The sequence below is a fragment of the Sminthopsis crassicaudata genome, chromosome 2 (assembly GCF_048593235.1).
Source record: "Sminthopsis crassicaudata isolate SCR6 chromosome 2, ASM4859323v1, whole genome shotgun sequence".
Lineage (NCBI taxonomy): Eukaryota > Metazoa > Chordata > Mammalia > Dasyuromorphia > Dasyuridae > Sminthopsis > Sminthopsis crassicaudata.
Genome location: NC_133618.1, coordinates 488735813 through 488759932, shown reverse-complemented (window position 1 = coordinate 488759932; position 24120 = coordinate 488735813). Strand labels below are relative to the sequence as shown.

Here is a 24120-nt window from a genome sequence, read left to right as displayed (position 1 = left end):
GATAAAGCCTACAGAAATTAAAATACCTGTTGTGATAAGTGGAAGATGTCATCAAGTACTGGTTTACCGACTGCTTCCAAATGTTAAATTCTAATATCCTAGCTCCCAATAAATCATATTTCTTTAAATGCATTCCTTCAATCATTAAATCCCTTTATTATTTGCAAGAGAAGACTTTTAAATGGTGAAATCCATCTTCCTACAACAGAAAGTAGCAGAAAGATAGTACGGGCCATGTGTTTTCATAGAATGGCCCTTTCAAATAAGCAATCTGCAGCATGCCCGATACTGTTTCATGTTTTGCTTTGTTTTAAATTAAGCTGTTTATAAGCTCCCCCTCCCTCCATACAAGAGACTAAAAAGTAGGAAAATAATCTTATTTTTAAAAATTTCCTGATAGCACATCCTTAGAAAAACACTGGCTTTTACAAATTTTAAGGGACAAAAAAAAAATAAAATAAAAATAAAAAAAAAAAATCACAACAAAGCAGGTGATATTCAGTTATAAATCAAGTTTTCAACAATAGGTTTTAGATGTCAAATATTTAGGGCATAAGGACCATGTCTAAATAGTTTATTATTTTATAAAGCACTATGATTTTTTATATATGCAGACTTAAATTTTACTCAGTGAAGATACAAGTAACTAAGTTGAAAATATATTTTTAAAACTATTTCCCCTTCTTCTGAAAAATATCTTCTACTCAGAGTTAGGTATATATTTATTCTAGAGATTAAGAAAAAATTTAACTTCAGAGATTAATTCAGCAGGAACCACACCAAGAGGTAGAGATGATTTTAATTAGTCAATTTTTTTCTACATCCCTATTATATGAATAATTCTTGGCAAGGGTAGGGAGTGAGGAAGGAGATGAACAAATTACATCAAAGCAGCCAATTGAATTCTAGTTTTCCTAACTGCCAGTGAAAAGTTCATCCACAATTATTCCTAGATTCAACTCTCCTCTTATATACAGAATTTTTTTTCTTTTTTCTTATATTTAAATTATTTTTTCCCTGAAGTTATTTACAAGAGAGTTGAATCTTGGAGCAAGGGATAGAAATTACAACTCATAACCTGTGGCTTTGTATTTAAGCATTTTTCCAAAAAGTTTTAAAAGAAAATAATTATTCAAATGTTTAAGTATTGACATATACCAATCTCGACATAGAATATTCTTCAGTATACTTGAATCATTTTGTCATTTAAGCAAGTATAATATGGAATTATGCATAGTAATCAAATCATATACTTTACATAACATATATAATTTTATCTTATAATTATAATGAGAATATCAATATGATTAGATTAAATTTGTGAAATCTTGAACTTTAGTTTTTCTCATCTTTATATATGAAATGACCTCTCTGGTCCCTTCTAGCTATAAATCCTAGTGTATATGATATAATAAGATATACTTTTAATTATAATAATTAATTTTAAGATTAAAGCTTAAGTACATGTCTATCTTGTTAGAACAAAAATAATTTGAAGGCAGGAAGTATTTCACTTCTGTCTTTGTATCTCTATCATTGAGCATAATTCCTGGCACCCAGCAAAACTTAACAAATAACTTGATGAAAATTTCAAAGAATACATAATTTTATTACAGCACACAGAAATAAGAAGGCTGACTTGGAGTCACAAAAAAACTAAGTTCAAATCCTGCTTTAGACAAATAATAATAGTGGGAGAATAAGAAAGTAATTTAACTTCTCAGTACCCCAAATAACTCACAAAGAGTACAAGTGACAGAAAAGTGGTTGATTTTTATTCAGGGAAGAGTTTCTGCAGAAGAGACATTCCCTACAACAATGAAATAACAAATTTTAAACTGCTCACCTTTTGTTCCCACCTCAAATGTGGAAAATGTGATATAGCTTTTGAATAGTGTATATACATAGAGCTGGGGTGGGAAAAGAGAGAAATACAACAAAAATAATTTTCTGAGAGGATATTAAGAGTCAAGAAAACTTCAACAACTTGGACTAATAATACTAATATGTTGCAGTATCTGTACTTCCTGCATCATGGAGACTAGAAGAATCAAGGAGGAATCTATGGAGGAATGAAGAGCATTGTATTAAGAGGTCTTTTGAAGAGAAGGGTAATGGAAAATAAAGGAAGAAAGGAAAGAAAAAGGTGATAAACAATGGAACTCAATGATATAAAATAATAATGATGCTGCATATTTACAAACTTTCCTCACAACTCTGCGGACAGGTTGTACTATACAAATGTCACTATTTGGCAGATGAAAACACTGAATTTCACAGAAGGAACATAGCTTGCTCATGTCTGCACAACTCAGGATATTCAGAACCAGTTATTAGTGAAGCTGGGACTCCAATAACTAGACTAGCTATCTACGAAAGTGGGGGCCAGGTGACAACCATGCAAGGGAAAATGGTGAAATCCTGAACTAGCTTAATTAATGCATGATGCATAAATGTACTTCTACAGAATGAGAACAGAATAACTAGCTTATATATTTTTTTTCAGAATATGAGAGTTGGAAAGCTAGTTATACTTTAAGATATTAAGTTAAAGTTTTGCAATTTAAAAAAACCATCACTACCACCACAATAATAGCTCACACTTATGTAACACCTACTATGTGCTAGATACTGTGCTAAGGGCTTTACAATTATTATAGTAATATGTTCTTATAACATACCTGGGAGATATGTGCCATTATTATCCCCCATTTTACAGATAAGCAAACTGAAGTTAAGGTCTTAGAGTTATATCTCAACTAAGTGTCTGAAGCTGGATTTGAATTTTACGTTTTCCTGACTCCAGGCCTGGTACTCCACCTGCTGCACTACTGAGCTACAATTTAAAATTAAGTACAATGTAATATATTTACTTAAGATTAACTTGCCATATTATTACCAACATTTTATACTTACCCTATACAACTAATTAAATATTTTAATTTCTGAATCTAATTCATCAACCTCAAAACTATTTTATTCTGATATTTTTCAGCTGCAATTATATTTATATCAACAAGTAATCTTAACACATATAAGTAGTGCATTTTATTTAAAATTAGCTTCTAGAAATACCAAACATATCCATTTTCAAATATCAAGCATATGAAAAAATAAAGTTTATTACCAAATAATTCTTTTGGGTAAGTATTTAAGTATTAAGTAGACGATCTGAGTAACTTTTGAAGCAACAAAGATAAATGAACAAAAAAAGTTATTAGCTAACATCTTTATAAAATGTTTTTCACCACTACCTTAGCAAACGTTGAACCTCTTCCTTCTGACTCAATTGTGATTGTTTTTGTGCGACGCTGTAAAATCTGATCAATATCCTCTTCACAGAATTTAGAACCCTCATCTTCTTCATCCATAATGGCACCATATGCACCCCTTCGAAGTAGATCTTCTATTTCCTTTTTGGACAGTTGCTGAATCTATAGATAAAATATGCATCCACACCCACACCCATACACACACACACACACACACACACACACACACACACACACACACACACACACACACAATATTCCTTTTTTTCCATGATATTTAAAAAAAAAGTCACACAATTTAGATAGTATCCCTGGTTGTGCCAAAAAAAAACAAAGGAAGGCAATCTTAAATCCCATGGGTTAGGATATATGAAATACTTCCAAAATGTGCAACATATTTCTTATGAGAGAATATTTTAATGGTAAATGAACTTTCTATCTTAAAAGAACTTTCACATTAACAGTCACTGTTATACATCTGAAATACACTACTTGAATAATTTAAAATTACTCTCTAACAGAGTAATTAAAAAGATATTAGATAAAAGTAATTAAAGATAACTACATAAATCACCCAATTCTTATATTCTCAATTCTCACCATTCATCATATAGTAATGTAAAAGATTTGAAAATGTAGTAGTAAATCCCTTAGTCAAGATGAGATTTTTATAGTTCATAAGCACTACAATCATGCAGAATTTAAGCATTATTAATTGAAATGAGGTTAAAATTTTGCAGTATTTTGGCACAATGGTAGAAATTTGTTTTTTCTATTATGAAGAATTTAAATCAGTGTCCAGTATGCTATAATAGTAAATGATGTTAAAAATAAGTCATTTTTATATGTTCTAACAAACTACAGAAATAAATCCATCGAAACAAGAGAAGTTGGAAATTTACATACACCGCCAACACTATTTTCTCTTCCACTCATGCTCTGTAACACAGCCTTATCTAGACCCAATTTTAGGCTTGCTCGGTCGAACATCTCTCTCTCATATGAATTACGAGTTATTAATCTGTAGACTTTGACTGCTTTGTTTTGACCAATCCTGTGACATCGAGCTTGAGCCTTGGAGTAAAAGAAAAATAAAAAAAACTAAAGTTTAGATTCAAAGACTCTAACAATGAAAGATATTTTGAGCAAAGAGAAGTTTTGAATAGAAAATTATTTCAGAGAATCTAGAAAATGATTTCAATTTTAATTCATTGTTTGGTCAATTTATTAGTTATCTAAAATGAGAAACATATTAAATAACATTTAGCAATAAACCAAAATTTAAACTGAATTGTCCACACTATAAAATTTCTGAAGTCCTCTTATCGGTAAAATAAACAGAAATTAGTATTTTACCAAATTGTATACATAACAAATTGTGAATAAAAATTTTTTGTTGATGGCCTTTCAAAAGTTATAAAGAATTTTCATATGATCTTAAATAATTTCTGACTAAAATATTTTAATTTCCTAATGGCCAATTATCAGCCATCATTTTAATGTATTTCAACCAGCTCTATGTATATTAGGAAGGGAAAAGATTCTGGTTTCATCTGAGTAAGTGACAAGTTAACTTTAGTGAAGGATGAAAAATTTCTAAATGATGGTAAATTTATATTTAATTTATTCACTATAAGGCTCATCCTCTGTGATCATATAGAATTCAGGAAAGAAGGCAAAAAAAAAAAAAAAAAAAAAACCCAGAAAAATTTAAAGAGTTTACAATATCTTGTCCAAATCATTAGTTAATTCTTCATTGTTCTTGAACAAATATAGACATATATATTGCTTTTCAGGTTAAAGTTAACACTTATTTATTTAATTTATTAAAGTTTAACTTCATTTGCCCATATTTAAAAAGCTGTATGCAGTCTTCATTTTTAGCTTCATTCCAGAGATGGTGTAAAGGTAAGCAAATTATAAACCAGAGAGAAGATTTAATCCTATATTCCTTAGTGGGAATGGATAAAAATACTGAGTATTTTTCCAGATCAGATTTTCAGTGTGATTTCTTTACTTTGTTTGAACACATAATATAATCATTTTCCAAAGTAAATAATTTGTTTTAAGTATTTTAAAGCCAAATATGAGTAATTTTTAAATTATCTATCAACTCAGGTAATCCATGATCCTATTACCCTAAATTAGAATAATTGAGTTAATCTTATTTCTAAATTAATCTTAATTAGGGTATATATGTAATTACATGTGCCTTAAGTTTAAATTAAGTAATTTAATTACTTAAAAGTAAATTTAAATTGTAAACAATTATTATTATTATAAATATTATATTTATATATTATATTATATTCATATATTATATATATTTATTATAATACAATAATAATATAGTCTCAACAAGTCTAACACAAAATGTAAAAAAATTTTCTAGTGTGCTTTTTGTCTGGTATCTTGTGCTATACATGTATCTTTCAAACTTTTTTATTTTCTATACTCTAGTCTACTTCTCTTTACATTTCCAGAAAGTCTTTTTCTAATATCCTCTATTAATGTTTTCAATTTTCCATCTTTTGGCAAAAAAGAATTTGTGCACATTATATTCTGCTTTTAGTATACTCAAAATCAAATGAAGACTGGGAAGTCTTGAGCTCCCTGGAGCTCCAGATGCAAACCGAGCCAGCACCACCAATCAGTCCTCTATCTGAGGAGCCTAAAGGAGGAGAAGAAGCAATCCCTGATAATCTTCAACCCAAAACATTCACGGAAACAAGCTTGATGCTTAAAGTGCTAATAGTCTGCCCTTTTGAATGACCTCCAATTTTGAATCAAGAGGGTAGAGGGAAATGCTCCAAGATGACAAGGCTGTTCAAATAAAGTTAATTCACAGAAAACTAGAAAGCAAGGCCCACATAGTGGGGAGCCAGAAAGCATTTATGTACACACAAGTTGAATGCTACAAAATGTTTTGAACTCTCTGATGAACTGAGAACTGTTCTTTGTGTATTAGACCTTTCTTCTTGACCCAAGCATATAGCTCTTTCCTTGCATAAAAAAACTGAATGATGTTTCCTGATATTGGTCGATTGAATCAAAAAACCATATCCTATTATTAATTCACTGAAGGGACCTTTCTGGTCCCTTTCCCAAAAAAGTAATTACTATCTAGTTATATTTTTCCTGCCTTTACTCTGTCATCTTGGCTCCGCTCGAATACACACAATTTTTCTTAGAAGTCCTACCTGGTATTATGGATGAGCCCTAACCCAGGAAGATCCTATCCAGAGTCAGAGAAAATACTTTGAATCATCAAAGTTTAAAGTGTTTAAGAATTTTGTACCTGTGTACCATAGAAACTGAAAAATCAGTTAATCAGGTCACAGGACTATCTTTCAATTTTGAAGACATATTTTTATCAAATAGTCAAATATGAAAAATAATTTAAATGTCACCATTATTAAATACAAATAATTCAATTATTAGAATTAAAAAAATACAGAGAAGTTTATGTGTTGAAAATAAGAGCAATAAAAGAGATAAAAATTTCACAGATTTTATTTTGTGTTTTCAAATCTTTAATTATCTTAATCATGGAATTTACCTGGAGGTCATTTTGAGGATTCCAGTCAGAATCAAAAATGATGCATGTATCAGCTGCAGTTAAATTAATGCCCAGCCCACCAGCTCGAGTGCACAAAAGAAATACAAATCTGTCTGAATCAGGTTTACTAAACCGGTCTATGGCAGCCTGTCGAAGATTTCCTCTGACTCTTCCATCAATTCGTTCATACAGATACCTATGAGGTACAAGTACAACAAATTCAGGAACAATAAAATAAAGAAAATGAAAATAAACTTAATCAATACGATTCGGCTTTCCTATTCAAACATATGTATAATTTTATGTTTCCCTTTAGATTGGTAGTTCTTACATGGCTATTTCTCATAGCACTTATAATAGTGCCTTATACATAATAGCAGATTAATACATATCTACTGAATAAAATTCAAAAAGTATGCAAAATTCAATCTATGAACATCCCATCACTACCACCAATACTGAGTAATTGTTAAATGCAATATTTCACTATAGGAGACATAAAATGTTTTAAATCAATTGGCCTGTGACTTCTAGAGCTCGTAACTGAGTTAGTAATTTAGATGTACAGGTGAAATGTCAATAATAAATACTTTTTTTGTGGTTCAGATAACCAAACCACATGTCTATTAATTACTTTGCTGATCTGATTATAAGATAATACACACTGAGAAATCCTTTTCAACACAATTTTTTAAATTCCCTATTGCATTTTTTCTTTTTCTTTTCTTTCTTTCTTTTTTTTTTGCTGCTGAGGCAGTTGAGATTAAGTGACTTGCCCAAGGTCACATAGCTAAGAAGTGTTAAGTGTCTGAGGCCAGATTTGAACTCAAGTCTTCCTGTCTTCATGGCTGATGTACCAACTAGCTCCTATTGCATATTTTAATGAAAAATTTAAACTGTGACTGTATATTAGCTACATTGTAAACAAGGATAAGAAAGATGAGTTGAATTATATTTGTTTTCTGCATCAAGCATCAACTTTCTTTGAATTTCTCTTTCCTATTCATCTCAAATATTCAATTACCTAATCAAAAGTTGCAAATTTCAAAATAATAATAAAGGTTAGCATTTATAGTATTATAAAATTTGAAAATAACTTTATAAATATTATCCTGTTAATAAAAACAACATCTAAACATCCCAGTAGTCTTAAGATATATGTCTTTGACATTTTTTTCTTCTACTGGGTTGAAAGTAACTTTCACTAATAATTAGGCATTATTTCTAGTTCACCTTAAAGATCTTATCCACACAATAAGAATGTAATTTCTAGAAATGTCTTTAAAAAAAAGTTGGATGTTCCAAATGGTTATTTATTAATGCATCTTATTTTTATTAGAGCTTAAATACATTATATCACAAAACCTTGTTTTAAAAAAAAAAATCTGTTCATGTCACTTGAGGGGGTGCAGACCACCTGCTTGCTTAATAAGTTTCAAGCTCAATTATTTTACTATGAGTGCTTGATATATTAGCTTAAAATTTATTCCCCTTTAAAAATTTTACGTGAGGTAAAAAGCTGGCTTCATAACATGACTGTTTCCCTTTGTGTATCCTTAAGGTAGGGCAGTAGTAAAGTCTGGTTCAGATCATACTGGAGAATAGGTATAAAATAAGAAATCAAATGTTCTGCCATTGCCCCAAAACAAAACATCCTCCTTGGTTGTGTGGAGCCACTAGGGGATTCCTATTTTCTATTACCAAATGTTAGGTTCTTACTAAGTGCTAATGAGATAATGAGATGATAAGTTCTTACTAAGTGCTAAGTTGGTACTTGGCAATTCTCTACCTTTACTGGGAGTTTTACTTGTGAACTCCTGGGGGAGGAGCTTGCATGCTTAGGAGGAGCAAGTTCATTGGTTGAAGTAATTTTTCCCAGAAGCCCTTGCGTTATCCCACGTCCATTCTCTGGGAGGATAAAAGAGGGTGGCACTCCAGAGATAGAGAGACTCTGTTCAAGGTCAGAGTTAGAGCGGCTCTCTGGAGGAGAGAGTGAGTCTTGGCTGGACCAGACTTGAGGTGGCTCTCTGGAGGAAAGAAGAGTCTCTGCTTTAGGCTAGAGTTGAGTCTGCTCTCTGGAGGAAGAAGTCTCTCCTCTAGACCAGAGAGTGATCGGCAGTTTCTGGAGAAGACAGCATGCTACAACTAAAAGATATTGTGGTGTGTGGTAGCTAGAATTTAGAGTTAGCCCCCTAAATTCTGACGTAAGAAAAAAGGCAGCTGGGATGATTTTGTAATCTCTTAAATGGAGAAGGAAATCTATAGAAGGAGCATCATCTAACATCTAAACAGATGCAGTCTAGATGTGATTAGGATTTTGAAGTTGACTTTTCAATAAGATTATTGTTGTTTGGCTGGGAATTGTCAGTGTTCATCTTCTGGTTAAATGACGGACTTCAAGATGAGATAGCATGGTTCTTTTCACTTTATTTTTTATTTTATTTTATTTTATTTTTTTCCCCTGAGGCTGGGGTTAAGTGACTTGCCCAGGGTCACACAGCTAGGAAGTGTTAAGTATCTGAGGCTAAATTTGAACTCAGGTCCTACTGAATTCAGGGCTGGAGCTCTACCCATCTAGCTGCCCCTCTTTTCACTTTATTACATTAGTATAGTAGTACAAGTTAAGGAGAGTACCTCAAATGGTTACACTAGATAGGCTGCAAGGTTTTAAAATCTGTGACAAGGAGCAGGACATTTTTTAGAAAGTCATTTCAAGGAAATGTCATGTTAGAGTAAGCCACAGAATCTTAAAATCTTTCAGCTTGTCACTCTTACACACCTGAGCCTTGATGAGGTACTGCTGACATAAGTCCTTGACCTGGTTGTGCTATAGCTGAATTATTCTCCAAAACTGATATGTTCAATTATAGTACCATTGTAAGTAAGTTTTGTTTTGTTTTGTTTTGTTTTGTTTTAAGGAAGATCAATAGAATCACCTAGAGAGTAGTAAGGGTCTTCTGGCTATTTCTCTCTTCAATTCTAAAACTGATATAACCGTTAATCTCAGAAAGAAACTAATATCACCCTTATGTGAAACAACAAAGGAGTTGTAAGAGAGAAGGTCCTTGCTATGATTTCTTTTTCTTGGTAGAAACAATATGAAGAAAGCATTGATGGTGAAAGAGACAAAAGGGTTGGATGTTCCAGAGTATAGGTCTAATAAACTTTTTTTTCCCATCAATTTTATTATTATAGCTTTTTATATACAAAACATATATACAAAACATAATTTTTCAGCACTGACCCTTGCAAAAACTTCTGTTTCAACTTTTTCTTTCCATCCCCTCCCCTAGAGGGCAGGTAGTCCCATACATGTTAAATATGCAAAAGTATATGTTAAATACAATATATGTATACATATTTATACAGTTATCTTGTTGCAACAAGAAAGATTGGATTTAGAAAGAAGATAAAAATTACCTAAGAAGAGAAAACAAAAATGTAAGCAAACAATAACAAAGTCTAATAAACTTTAGCTGGAGGGCTAACACCTATTTTTTGTAGGGTTGGCCAGAATGGTTTTTTACATTTTAAAACATGTATGGCTCATTTATTGTAATTTGTTGACTAATAATCTAGAGGAAATTCTCCAGAGAAACTTAGTTACTGGGATTATAATAGAATTGTAAAATAATTCAATAGTCTATTTCTTAAGAGTAGCATAGGATATGTTGTCAGTAGTCATAAGCATTTATTAAATTGTCTATCATATGCCAGGCACTGTACTAAGCACAAAGAAAGGCAAAAGACATAGTTGCAAACAACTATGTATAAACAAGCTATATACAGGACAGTAGGAAATGATTAACAGAGGGAAGGGACTAGAATTAAGAGGGATGGGAAAAAAGCTTTCTCTAAAAGGTAGTACTTTAGTAGGGACTCAAAGGAAGCCAGGAAGTGAAGATGAAGATGGAGAACATTTTAAGTATGAGGAATAGCCAATAAACATTCCTGGAGCTGAGAATGAGAAAGACTGAGAAGGCCAGTTACTGGATTGAAGAATATGTTAGTGGGGTATAAGGAGTCAAAAGGTTGGAAAAGTAAAGGTGCTTGATAGGCAACCACTGGTTTATTAAAGCCAGGAGGGTGATATGCTCAGACTGAGTTTTTGGAAAATCACTTTTTGTCTAAATGGAGGTTAAACTCCATGGGAAAGTAAGCTATTGCAATAATCCAGATATGATGTGATAAGACCTGCCCTGAAGTGATGCTAGTATGAGAGGGGAGAAGGGAAAGAATTTGAGAGATGTAGCACGCTGAAATTCACAAATTTTGACAAGATTGCACATAGAGGCTGAGAGATAGTTAGATGTCAAGAATGATACCTGGATTGAAAGCCTAGGGAACTGGGATGATAACGATATCTTAGATAATAAAAAAGTTTGGAATCAATAAATCAATATTTACTAAATGTCTGCTATGTGTCAGATACTACAGGTATTAAGATACAAAAAGAGGCAAAAGATACTCTTTTCCCTAAAGAAACTCACAATCTAATGAAGACAAAGATCAAACAAATACAGAAAAACAAGTTACATAAAAGAAAAATAGGAAATAATCAAGAGGGAAAGTTCTAGAATGAAGTGGAGTTGAGAAAGTCTTCTTGTAATTACAAAGAATCTAGTAAGTGAAAATGAGAAAGGATAGCATTTCAGGCACGTGGTACAGGCAGAAAAAATGCCTGGAGCCAAGAGATAAGAGTGAATTGTCCAAAAACCAGAAAGGAATCCAGTGCCACTGAACTGAATAATATGGTTAGGGAGATAAGGTGTAAGAAGGCCAGAAATGTGTGGGATACAGAGGAATTGGTTAAGAAGGACTTTAAACTCAAAACAGAGGGATTTTGTATTTGATCATAGAGGCAATGAGAAGCCATTCGAGTTTACTGATTAGGGAAGTGGGGGTGATATGATCAGATCCATGCTTTGGGAAAGCATGGACTAGAGAAAGGAGAGATTTGTAGCAGGCAAACCCCAGGTTATTTCAATATACACATTTGAAGCGATGAGGCCTGTACTAGAGTGGAGGAGAAAGGAGAAAGACAGACCATACTTGAGATGTGTTGCAAAAGTAAAATGGATAAGCCTTGGCAAAGATTGGTTATGAGAGCTGATAGTGAAGAGAAGTCGTCCCAGGAGGGCAGTGTTATCACTTGTGTTGTTCTTGGCAATATTAAGGAAGTTGGGGAAGACTCTCAATCAATGTAAGTTTTTAAAGAGTGGAGTCACAAAAGCATGAGAAGCTGATCTCTAGGGCCCCAGAGCCTTGTCCAGTTACCTCTCAAATTCTACCAAAAGAGAAAACATATTTCTAGTTGAACATTTTACTCATTTTCTTCAAAGAATATGATTAGATATTTGTAAGGATGTGCAATGGGATAAGAGAAGAAGTTTATGTGGTGTATTAGTGCACAGCATTGTTTCAACACAGTTAAAATAAAACTTATATGTCTTTTGTTTCAAATTAATTCAAATGATTCAGAGTATTAAGAAAAATTTCTAAAAGAGAGATGGCATGTGTAGAGATATTAGATTGCTTCTACAGAACCATTCAGACTCCCAGAGGTTTGTTTATAAGCTCTGCATTTTTCTTGACTTTTCCATCTTCCTCATCCCAATATTAAACAGATATTCAGTCAGTTGCCAACTCTTGCTATTTCTACCTTTACAACATCTCTCTCATTGCAGTAAAGACTACCGCAAAAATATCTGAATTTAGGATATCATCATTACTTGCTTTTTTCCTAAGTGATTTCCCTGTCTTATATTTTTCCAAGTTCTTTTCCATCCTCTGAACAATTGCCAAAGTAATTTTACTTAATAAAGAATAGGGTCAATCTCCTATTCTTCTAAAGAAGTGGCTCCTTCAGTTTGGCTTCTAAAGGACTTGACAACTTGGCTACAGCCCTTCCTTCTACCCTCATTATAAATGATTTCTTTTCCATTCCTCATGGTCTAACCCAACTGGCTTTCTCTCTATTCCACATAGCACTACATTTTCTGTCTTCATGTTTTTGTATTGGTTATCTTCCATTGCTGGAAAGAATTCTGTCTTCACTTTTGTTCCACAGAATAACCTCTACTATTCAAGAAAAGTCCTCTTTTCTCCAGAAGGCCTTTTTAGTTCCCTGTAACTGCTAGTATTCTACCTTTTTAACTATTCTGTATTTATTTTGTATTTTTTCTGTATAAACTTAAATATATACATATAATCTCTTCTGATAGACTGTAAATTCCTTGAAAGCAGAGAGTTTATTTTTATTTTTTGTCTTTGTATCCCCAGAACCAAATTCAGTGCTTTGCCTGGCACTGAGAATATATAATAAATTCATGTTTATTGGTCACCAATATAATTGCTTCTTATCCTAGGCAAAGAACAAACCTATATGATAGTACAGTGGTGGAAAAAACAAAATTAAAGAGCATGGAGATTATTCACAAGTTTTTTTTCTATGGAATGCAACTTCCCTTACCTCTTATGTATAAGATAGTCCTCCAAAATGTCTAGGCAGCGCACCATCTGAGAGAAGATGAGCACTTTATGCCCACCTGCTTTCATTTTTGGAAGAAGCTTATCAATGAGGACCAATTTGCCAGCAGACTGGATCATTGCTTGAAGATGAAAGTCAGGAGCAGATGGATTATGTGTTTCTTTAAATTCTCCAAGTATTTTTTCCTCAGCACCTGTAAAATAAACATAAGCACCCATGATCAACATATAATACATTTAACTCCTGACTATACAAATACACATTGTCTGGACCAATGCTTATCTATCTGGTCAAGGAAAGATATCATGGCCTGTAATCTTAATCTATCTAATGAACACATAAATATAATATGAAATTTGAATACACAGAGGGCAGAAAAATTAAGCACATGGTAAAAGACATGACAATGTATTACACTTTGTAATTCTATTGAAAATACCTTTGATAAGATAGGGATGATTACAACATTTTCTGAGTTCCATCATAGTGTTAACTAAATTAGGTACATTAGCTTGTCCAGCTCCTTTGGATAAAAATGCAAAATTTTTTTCTAAAATAGCCCGGTAATATTTCTTCTGAATATTAGTAAGTTCTACTTCAATTATGGTTTCCTCTTTAGGGGCCAACTTCTTTTCTACATCTTCTTTTAATCTTCTCAACATCATTGGCTTTAAAATAGCTTGAAGCTTTTGTACCTATAGAAAATAGTAAACTGTTGTAATGGATATTATCATAAAATAACAACAAAAATAAAAAGAAATTTGATGTCCTCAAATAGAAATTACCTGTTCTTCTGTTTTAAGATCCCCAAATTCTTGCATAAAAGTAGTTTCAGAGGGAAATCGTAAAGGTTCAAGGAAATGAAGAAGACTGAATAGTTCTTCAACTGTATTCTGAAGTGGCGTACCAGTCAAAAGCACCTTGTGTTCCTATATCAAATCAGAATAGTTCATATATCATTTTTTCTAAGTGCCTAAATAAGTCAACAAAAGCCTTGTTCTAACCTTTTTGAAAACATATGCATATTTAAAAATACCTTGTACTGGTAAGTCCTCTCAAATGACATTGTGCATTTCTTGAATGCTTCTTTAATAACATTATGTTAATTTCTACCTGTTGATATGGTATTTTATGCAATAAACCTCATGTCACATGTCATCAGTTTCTCAACTGGAAGACAATCTCTTTTAAGAGCTGAGGCAATGGTCATCTCTTGTGTAACTTTGAACAATTAAAATTAACAAATATTAACCTCGTACCTATTATGTGTGCATGGAACTTAAAATCTAGTAGGAGAATACAACATGTAGAAATCAGTGTAATGTAAATTTGTATACTCACTGCTTAGCCCAGTATTTTGCATACCATTTCATTCCATTCCATTTTATTCCATTCTATTGGTGTATATATGTATATATATATATATATATATAAATATATATAAAACCATTCCCCAAATAAGTAGTCAAAGAATATGAATGAACGATTCTAAAAAGAATTACCAATCTTTAACTAGAATATAAAAGAATGTTTCAAATCACAAATAATAAAAGTGTCAGACAACTCATCTACTAAATTAATCAGGATGACAAAAAATGAGAATAATGAATATTGGAGGAACTATAATAAGAGGAACATTAGTAATCTGTTGGAGAACCTTCAAATGGATGCATCTACTCTGAAGAGCAAATGAGAACTATGCTAATAAAGTAACTAGGGCAGCAAGGTGGTGAAGTGGATAGAGTGTCAGGTCTGGAATCAGGAAGAACTGAGTTCAAATGCGATCTCAATCACTTATTAGCTATGTGACCCTGAGCAAGTCACTTAAGCTTATTTGCCTCAGTTCCTCATCTGTAAAATGAGCTGATGAAAATGGCAAAACACTCTCATATCTGCCAAGAAAACCCCAAATAATGAGCTGCACATGATTAAAGTGACTGAACAGCAGAAAAAAAGGGCAATAAATAAATAAATGTTAGGCATAGGTTCCAAAGAAGTATAAAACAGAAATAAAGGTCTCAGATACACCAAAATATTTATAGCTGTTCTTTAGAGGAGTAAGACTTTGCCTGTGGAACACAGTATGTGATGTCTGACTTGGTTGATAGTTTTCCTGAAGTGCTTTTCCCCCTCTTTTTTTTTTCCCAATCTTAGTTTGGGGGTGGAGTGAGGTTGGATATGATTGGAAAGGTTGGTGATGTAAAAACAAAAGATATTAAAAATATAATTGTTCATTTGATTTTAAATTCTAGGAAAACTTTTCAATGGTAATTATTAAAAAGAAAAAGACGACAAAACTTTGCAAAAATAAAACTCCTAAGATATTTCTTCTACTTGAGGGCTTTAAAATATGTGAAAACCACAAATATCTGAATTCAAAATTAAGAAATTGAAAGCAACAAAACTTAAGAACAGATAATAAAATAAACATAATCTTAACATTTTTAGAAACAAGATTCGGCCTTGGCACTCCAACTTGACAAAAAAATTTAAGCATATAAATAGGTAGCAAACTGAACCAATGTTAAAGAAAAGGAGTCTACTCACCAGATTCATGAGTTTTAGACCTTCTAGGAGCTTGCAATTTTTGTTCTTTAACCTATGCGCTTCATCAATAATCACACATCGCCATTCAATTGCATTGAGCTCTCCACAGCCTCCCAGAATCATTTCAAAAGTGGTGATTATGGCCTGGAACCTGTATGCTCCTCTAATAATACGCCCCTAGAAGTTTATTAACAAATTTAACAAAATGACAAAATACCTTAGAGGCCACACCCTCAGGTTTCATTTCATTGCACTAACATAAAATGCTATTTATCTTATATATTATGTTTTTTTTCCCCCCACTGACAGGTTAAAATCTAAGAAAATTACTTTTATCATGAAATGCTGAAATGTATAGTAAATTAATTACTAATTGTATGGCTACACGTTTTCAAGAACATTATAGTACACATTTACAAATAAATTTATGAAAATTATATAATATAATATTCAAAGAATATACACACATACATGTATATAGGCATGCACCCATATAATTTTTAAGGACGATAATGTCTATTTTATTTTAAAAATAACAACAAAATGTGGCCAATCAGATTTTTTTTCCAAGATGTGTTTATTATTTACAGATATATTGCAGTTGCTGGTCAAATAGCCTAAGGCTAACATAGTCCACTGTAAACTAAAATACCAAAACTCAATCATTTACAGTGTGACTACTATCACTGATTTCATAATATTCCTTGTACTGATTGACCTTGGAAATTAAATCAGGAACATCTTAAAAGAGAGAAGGAGGGGGTCATGTGTTCTGATTTATCTTAACATTAGACAGCCATCCTCAGAACAATATCATATACTAGACATGAGCCAATTTCATATTAGGTAAAACAGACATACTATTAAGTCTAAGAAAATCACATTTTTCATTAACATCTTCTGTTATCTGTCTTATAGAACTGGAACTAGAAGACCTGGCTTTAAATCCTGCATCAAATTCTATGGAAACACAAAACAGTTAAAACTGGAAAGATTAATACATGTGTGACCACAGACAAACCATTTACCCTCTCTTAATCTCAGTTTCCTCCTATATACAATAAGGGGTTATGAGGTCAAATACTCCTTCCACTTCTTATTCATATGATTATAAATTGCTTAAATTCTCAGAACCTCAAATACTTCCTCTATAAAATGACAATACTGATACTTGCACTACCTGCTGTTCACAATGGGACTGTTATGAGGAAAGGCCTTTGCTGTTGTTACTGTACAAACTTTAAAATGTGGTATTAATCTAAGTTGTTTTTCTTTCTAGTTGTTCTAAGTAACAGAAAATTGAGATAAGATCCCTAAATAACTAATCATACCAATTATTTCTTAATGTTAAGTTAAGAGATTTGTAACTTTGCTATTAGACTATTACTTAGCTAATCTCATTACAATTCTACAAGCTTTCAAAAAAAAAAAAGTCTAGTCTTCACTGTTAACAGATCTTATCAAACTGGATAAATAATTTACAATGATATACCGTTATAAAGACAAAGCTTTGAAAGAATTTGTTTTTCCTAAACTTAAAATTCAGAACTGTAATAATAATAGCAGCTAACATTTACATAGCACATAACTATGTACCAGGCACAGTGTTTAGTGCTTTACAATATTTATTCATTTTATTCTCACAACAACCCTAGAAGATAGGTGTTAATATTACTTTTAATTTACAGATGAGGAAACTAAGGCAAGCAAAGGTTAAATGACTTGCTCTGGGTCACACAGCTAGTAAGTGTGTAAGATTGAAAACTCAGGTTTTCCTGACTCCAGGTCCACTCCCCTACTCTGTGGTAGCATTAAGCTGCCTAGAATCATTAAATGAAACATCTCCAATACAATTTTAATATGGAATATTTTAAAGTAAGATGATTTGGGTAGAATACTTTTTAAGATATAAGGTTTATGACATTTTTGGTTATTTAGTGAAAATACTTTTTTTACACATAGCAGAAATATCAAGGTGCTTTGCTGCTATATCATAACATGAATTATATAAATCATAAATGAATCTAATAATTTAAATGAACCATCATCTTGACATCAAGCTCCTTAGCTCCCCAGAAGTTAGTTTCTTTTCCAATTCAGATGGTTGTTATAATTGTAAGAACCTGGGCAATCATATAACCTGGACTGCCCTTTCTCCCTATAATCAGGGGGTTGAATTCTATCACCTCTAAATTTCACTTCAGCTCTCAATTTTTCTGACTTTCATGGCATTAAAGCACCAACCCCTGGAATTTAAATCCAACTCTTATCTTACTACCTAAGAAACCCTATGAACCCTATGAGAGTCATTTAATACCTAGGAGTCTCAGTTTTCTCATCTATAAGAGGGTTTGGCTAGGTAGCCTCTGGTATTCCTTCTATTCTAGATCTACACTCCTATTATTAAGAATAAGATACCATACACAACAATAAATAGTAAGCTGTCCTGCTTGGCAAGGAGGTTAAAGAAAGGACTAGAATGATTAAAATTAGTTTTCATTAAAGTTTAGAATTACAAAAAAGGATTACAAAATATTTATCAAAATTTGTATGTAGCCTTAAGAGATAAAAATAGCTGTAACTGTAGGAACAAAACCAATCAGTTTTGCTATTTTATATCTGTAATAGATTGATAGTAAGATTTAAATGAAAGGCAAAATAACACATGGATATAACCATGAATCATATCTCAATTGTAGTAACAACTCTTTAAAGTACTTTCGTGATTTTGGAGGCTCATAGTACAAAAGGGTTAAAGAAAGTATAAAATACTATGCTAAGATATTAATGAAGTAGAGGGTTTTATTTCTTCATTTTATTTACTTTCATTACAAATGTAAAAGATCTTTCCCTCAAGATTCAAATCTCCCTTTCTCATGTTTTCTGGCCTCTACTTACTTCCAAGAAATACTTTCTTATGTTGTTTGTTCACATTTCCATGTCCTGTGTGTTTGGGGTGGGGAAAGCGACAAATCCCCAGATTGAATGGTCAAAATAAAACAAGAAATTTGCCTCCAGGAGATAAAAGAGTAAACCATTCAAGCACTGTTTAATAATAATACAGTTAATTTTTTTTTTCTTACTAAATATCTAATTTAAAGGAGAAGAATGTTTTGGTGGTAGTTCTTAATCAGAATAGGAATAGATCATACTTGGCTAAAATTTCAAATGGGTAGCTTTGAACTGAGAAATTAAAAATGTTAATTATAGAGAAACTGTCTCAGATTATCACAAGCTAAATGGATCCCAAATTCAATTTTCATTTAGAAAAATATTTTAAAATTCAGTTGTTAAAATATTTAATTCATTTAAAATAATTTAGTAGAAATTGCCCAATTTTCTACCTAAGTCTGTTGCTGGAAATCAGAATAGTTCTCATTTAAATAGGATACTAAAAGAACATGCTTATAAATTGGTTAATTTGTTATTCAAGACTTTTTTGCTCATTAGTCAACTGAACAATAAAAAGAAATATAATGTACTGTAAAGTAAGATTTAGAAAGATCATTAACATTTATCTCTAGCATTTGATATCAGTATCAGATATTGCATTTACCCCTTTTCCAATCTATTCAAAGTTTTGTTTTGCTTTTTTTTTCTCTGAAGCAGGATACAAAAGTACCATTATAAAATACCTGTGAGTCCCTGAAGTACATCTCATACTGCTGTATCATCTGCCTGCTAACCAGGCTCCCATGATATACCACAACATTAAGATCAGTCCATGTGCGAAATTCTCTCTCCCAGTTTGTAATTGTCGAAAGCGGTGCAATGATCAGAAAAGGCCCCCGTATACCAGTCAGAAGTATTTCGTAGAGGAATGTAATTGATTGAATTGTTTTGCCAAGACCCATTTCATCAGCTAAAATGCAGTTTCGTCTGAAACACAGATATATTTTCTATCAAGATACTTTAGAAATAACACTTGTTATGTAGAGATTTTCCCCAAGATTCAATATATTGAAATTATCAAAGCACAAAGGAAAATATCACTATTTAGAATGACTTATCAAAGCTGAAACATGGAGAGTATGAAGATTTTAATATTAATACTATGTTAGAAATGTAAGGGATAAGACTGTAACTGACTTCAGTGATAGGAAACTAATTAATTCCCAGATGAGAAAACTCTTTACCAATGCAGATTATCAGCTTTTCTGCAATTTAAAATTTTAGGGCTAAATGACTTGCTCTAAATTACATAGCCAATATGAGAAATAGAACCTGAACCTAAGTCTTTCTTGAGGCAAGTCCTTTATCTACCTCATCATTAGGGAAGAAGTAGGATTCATTATCTAGGACATAAAACTGAATATACTGATATTCATCATTATTCTGAAACAAAGAGACTACTCAACTTCTAGTGTTAATGTAAAACTTTTCTTGATTTTTCTAGCTTTAAGTGACTATTCCTACTACATTTTCTCATGGTATTTTGCTTTTCTCTTTAATCCCTGTGTGTAGAAGTTATTTCAAAAATATTTATTGACTCAATGAACAAGTATACTGGAACCATTTTATTTTTTGGAAAAAAAGCTATTTTATCTCTATATAAAATTATTTCAAAGGACATGATTGGAATGTCTCCATCCCTCCTTTACAAAGAATCCTTACAATAATGAACTGTGTCATAATGAGCTCCATCGAACTTCCCTCTCAAATGAAATCAGAAGAGATTATACTGAAAGCAATAATGTAAACATATTTGCCAATTTTTATTGGGATTATCTTTTGGAAAAAATAAAAATTAATGTTCATGAAATGAAAAGCAGTAGAATGACATTTTCTAGCTGACAGGAACCACTGGGAACCTAGAGTGAGCCATCACTACTGACTGAATTTTGGAAGAGATACTTAAATGATTTGTATCCCACTTTACTCATTGTAAAATATGCATTAAATTTATCACTACTAATTATCTCTGAGTAATATCATATGGTTAAAAATTATATCTAATAATTGCTATATATTTTTTTTATTACTGCTGCTAACATGGTAATAAAGAGATGAAACCAAATAAACATTTTGAGTATCTCAGATGATGTAAGATCCAAGTAGCATATAGGGAATACTTTGTATGATTATATTACTTGTAGTCCCGAAAATCTTACTAATATCCACACTGAGATGCAGAGAGACAATAAATACTGCCATGATTGAAAAAGAAGCCAATAATGGAGACAGTAAAAGCAAATAATTACATTAGTGTTAGCAGTAATAATAAAAGTATTAACAAAATTTTTACATTATATAAGCTATTAAAGATTAGATAGCATTAAGACTTTTGAGACATCCTGTATTATTATTATATATCATGTTTCTATATTTTGTACTTTATCTCAGTCTTTAACCCAATTCTAAATGTCTGTTTTAGCATCCTGAACTCTTACATCATTAAATAGAGCCTTAATCCTTCCAGGTGTAAATGCTAATTATTCACTAGATCTAATTACTGCCAAACATAATAGAAGATAATGTACATCAGTTAAGATGATATTAGGTAGAAAGGCAGTCTCTTTACTGTTCAAAGGGAATGAGATTTTTTTTCAAATAAAGGTATAGTTATATATATTTGCAAAAACATACATATAACATTAACAAAATTAGATACATAAGCTTTATCAATAAATATCAAAATTACACATATGATATAGATATCCTGTATGTAAATTGTATAATTATGTGAAGTATAATTATAGACATGTGTTTTATATATATATATATATATATATATATATAAACATTCCAAGGTTTATTGCTAATCTTTAAATCTTAAAATTAAGTTCAATTTTTTTATTTTTAAAATTTATTTAATATTTTCCCTAGTTCCATTCAAAACAAATTTTTTACATTTTTAAAAAGATTTTTGAGTTCTAGGTTCTCTCCTTTATCCCCACCCACAATTAAGAAACCACATATGAAGTTATGGAAAACATTTTCATCAAAATCAACTTGTGAAAGAAAACATAGGATTTCCCACCCTAAAGAAAAATTAAGTTTAAAATAAAAAAAAAAGAAATAGACAATATTTTGATCAGTTCCTTGTCTAGGTATGGATAAAATTTTTCATTATAACTCCTTCAGAGAAATTGTGGATAACTCTACTACTGAGAATAACAAAATCATTAAGCTGGCCATCTGCTTTTACTTTGCCATTACTATGTGTAAAGTATATTTCACTTTGTTCATGAAGGACTTTCCAGTTCCCTTCTTCTCCATGTCCCCACCCCCCCACCAGAGCATCATGCTCATCACTTCCTAGAGAACAATAGAATTCCAGAAACTTTCGTTTATTATTGCTAATTGTATTTTGCTCCCATTTAGGGAATGATATTTTTAATATATTTATCTAATCATAAATATCCATTTCTGATATGCATACATTAAGGCTAAAAAAGCCCATATGTTAAAATGTAACCTAAATGTATTTTTGTACCTATCTCATTTTACTAACAAAGACTATGAAAATGTTATCAGCATTAAAACAATAGTGTTTACTTTTTACTTAATATATCTATTAACATATTGTGAATGCTGTGTATCTGTGTGTGTTTGTGTGTTTTATACACTAGAATGACAATACTTAAGAATTGATATTAAAACAAAGGACATACCTATTGTACCAATTAAACAAGAGCCAGTTGAGTCCTTCTAGCTGATATTCCCTGAGCTGGTTGCCATTTTTGTATTCTCTGGACTGTTCTATCTTTTTCCATGTGTTAGGAGGAGGGCGGTCCTTTAAGGAAGAAGAAAAAAACCAAATATACTTAATAGAATGCTCTATTAATATTATGTAATGGGTTTTTTTAAAAAGCTAATTATTAAAATCAGAGAGGCCTATCTCCAATATATCTAATTCTCCTAAGCATTTAACAAATACTATTTTCAATATTCAAAATATAAATTTTTTTTTTCAAAACTATTAGCTGAAAAATGACACCACAGCTGAAAAGTAAATTATGTTTAAATTTAATTCACGTTCTTTGACATTTATGAAAAAGTGTATTATTTTACTCTGGATGGAGCATGGATTCTCTAGGGATGACAGGTTATGTAGAGAAATAAAGACTTGTTGTCTAGGCCTAAATTAAAACTCAAAAATATATCCTAGAAACCAACAAAAGAACAACAGAGGTCAATAGGATTTCCCAAGAACAGATTAAAAAATATTGTTTTTCTGCTCCTTTATAATTTCTGACACTAAAACTGCCAAACTAATTAATTTGATCTAGTTCTAACCAATTTTATTATAGTATCCAATAATAATAGAAAGAACTCCTACTTAAAAGATAACTGCCTGTTAATGTTTTCCTTAATAAGGGCCTAGCCTAAATCATACTTTTGTAGAAACATGCTTCATTCCCCTTCAGTGCTGTTTCCTTAAGAAATTCCTTTGTTACCAATAGTTTTATATATTTGTGTTAAAGAAAAAAATCCATAAACAGATTTTTACTTTAAACTATTTTATACTTTAATGCTACAACATTTATTAACTATCAGTACTACACTACCTAATTTTGATATCCAAGCGATCATACATTGAATAAGAGGGGTTTATTTGCTTAGTGAACAGTCTTTACCAACAAATACACTGGACAATAATTTATTCGGTAAGACAGGGTACTATTTGCCACATAAAAAACTAAAGAATACTTCCCCCTGGACAACAAAGTTTAATATACTTTTCACTCAGTTATCTGAACTCTGCATAGTGATAAGAGTAGTAAAGAATGGTGTGTCAAACAGTGGGAATATGTTTATATGCTATTTGTGAGATGAGAGAATATATAGTGAGATGAGAAATAACAATATGATAATCTCCTTTACATAGAATTTCCTCCTCTTTTTCTTCTTTTTTTAAAATATGTATAAGAACTGTCACATCAAAATAAGAGTCAGGTGGTAACATTATCCAACCTTTTCTGGGACATCACCTTAGGAACTTCTCTAAACTTTCATTAGATAAGAGTTGAATGAATCTCCAGAAATTCACTCAATCATTTCTCTTAACTAAGTAAGATATTAAGAAAAATCTAACCCAAAAATTATATCCTGGAATACAGAGATCAAGATTATTAGTTAAAATAATAGAAAGGATGCCAGATATTTTAGACTTCATTAATAAATTGGATATAAATCACTTTGGATGTTAGATGGTACTCTGCCCATAAAATTTAAAGGAATTCAATGAAATTATATAACTATTGCCAAAACAAGTAATTTTTTTTTCCATTGCAACCAACCACTGTGGC

The 24120-nt window shown here is 31.5% G+C and overlaps 1 protein-coding gene across 18 annotated transcripts in view; it reads right to left on the bottom strand.

Moving 5' to 3' along the window:
• The window catches only part of CHD9 (chromodomain helicase DNA binding protein 9), a 241857-nt gene that overhangs the window by 50765 nt on the left and 166972 nt on the right, over positions 1–24120 (bottom strand). For all 18 annotated transcript variants that reach the window (XM_074293386.1, XM_074293394.1, XM_074293384.1 and 15 more), the window contains 9 exons: positions 22483–22604; positions 19504–19747; positions 15869–16045; positions 14107–14250; positions 13761–14016; positions 13304–13514; positions 6832–7027; positions 4179–4346; positions 3255–3434 (listed from right to left, as the gene is read on the bottom strand). In XM_074293386.1, coding sequence (XP_074149487.1) covers positions 3255–3434; positions 4179–4346; positions 6832–7027; positions 13304–13514; positions 13761–14016; positions 14107–14250; positions 15869–16045; positions 19504–19747; positions 22483–22604 — 1698 coding nt within the window. The remainder of the gene's footprint in view (positions 1–3254; positions 3435–4178; positions 4347–6831; positions 7028–13303; positions 13515–13760; positions 14017–14106; positions 14251–15868; positions 16046–19503; positions 19748–22482; positions 22605–24120) is intronic.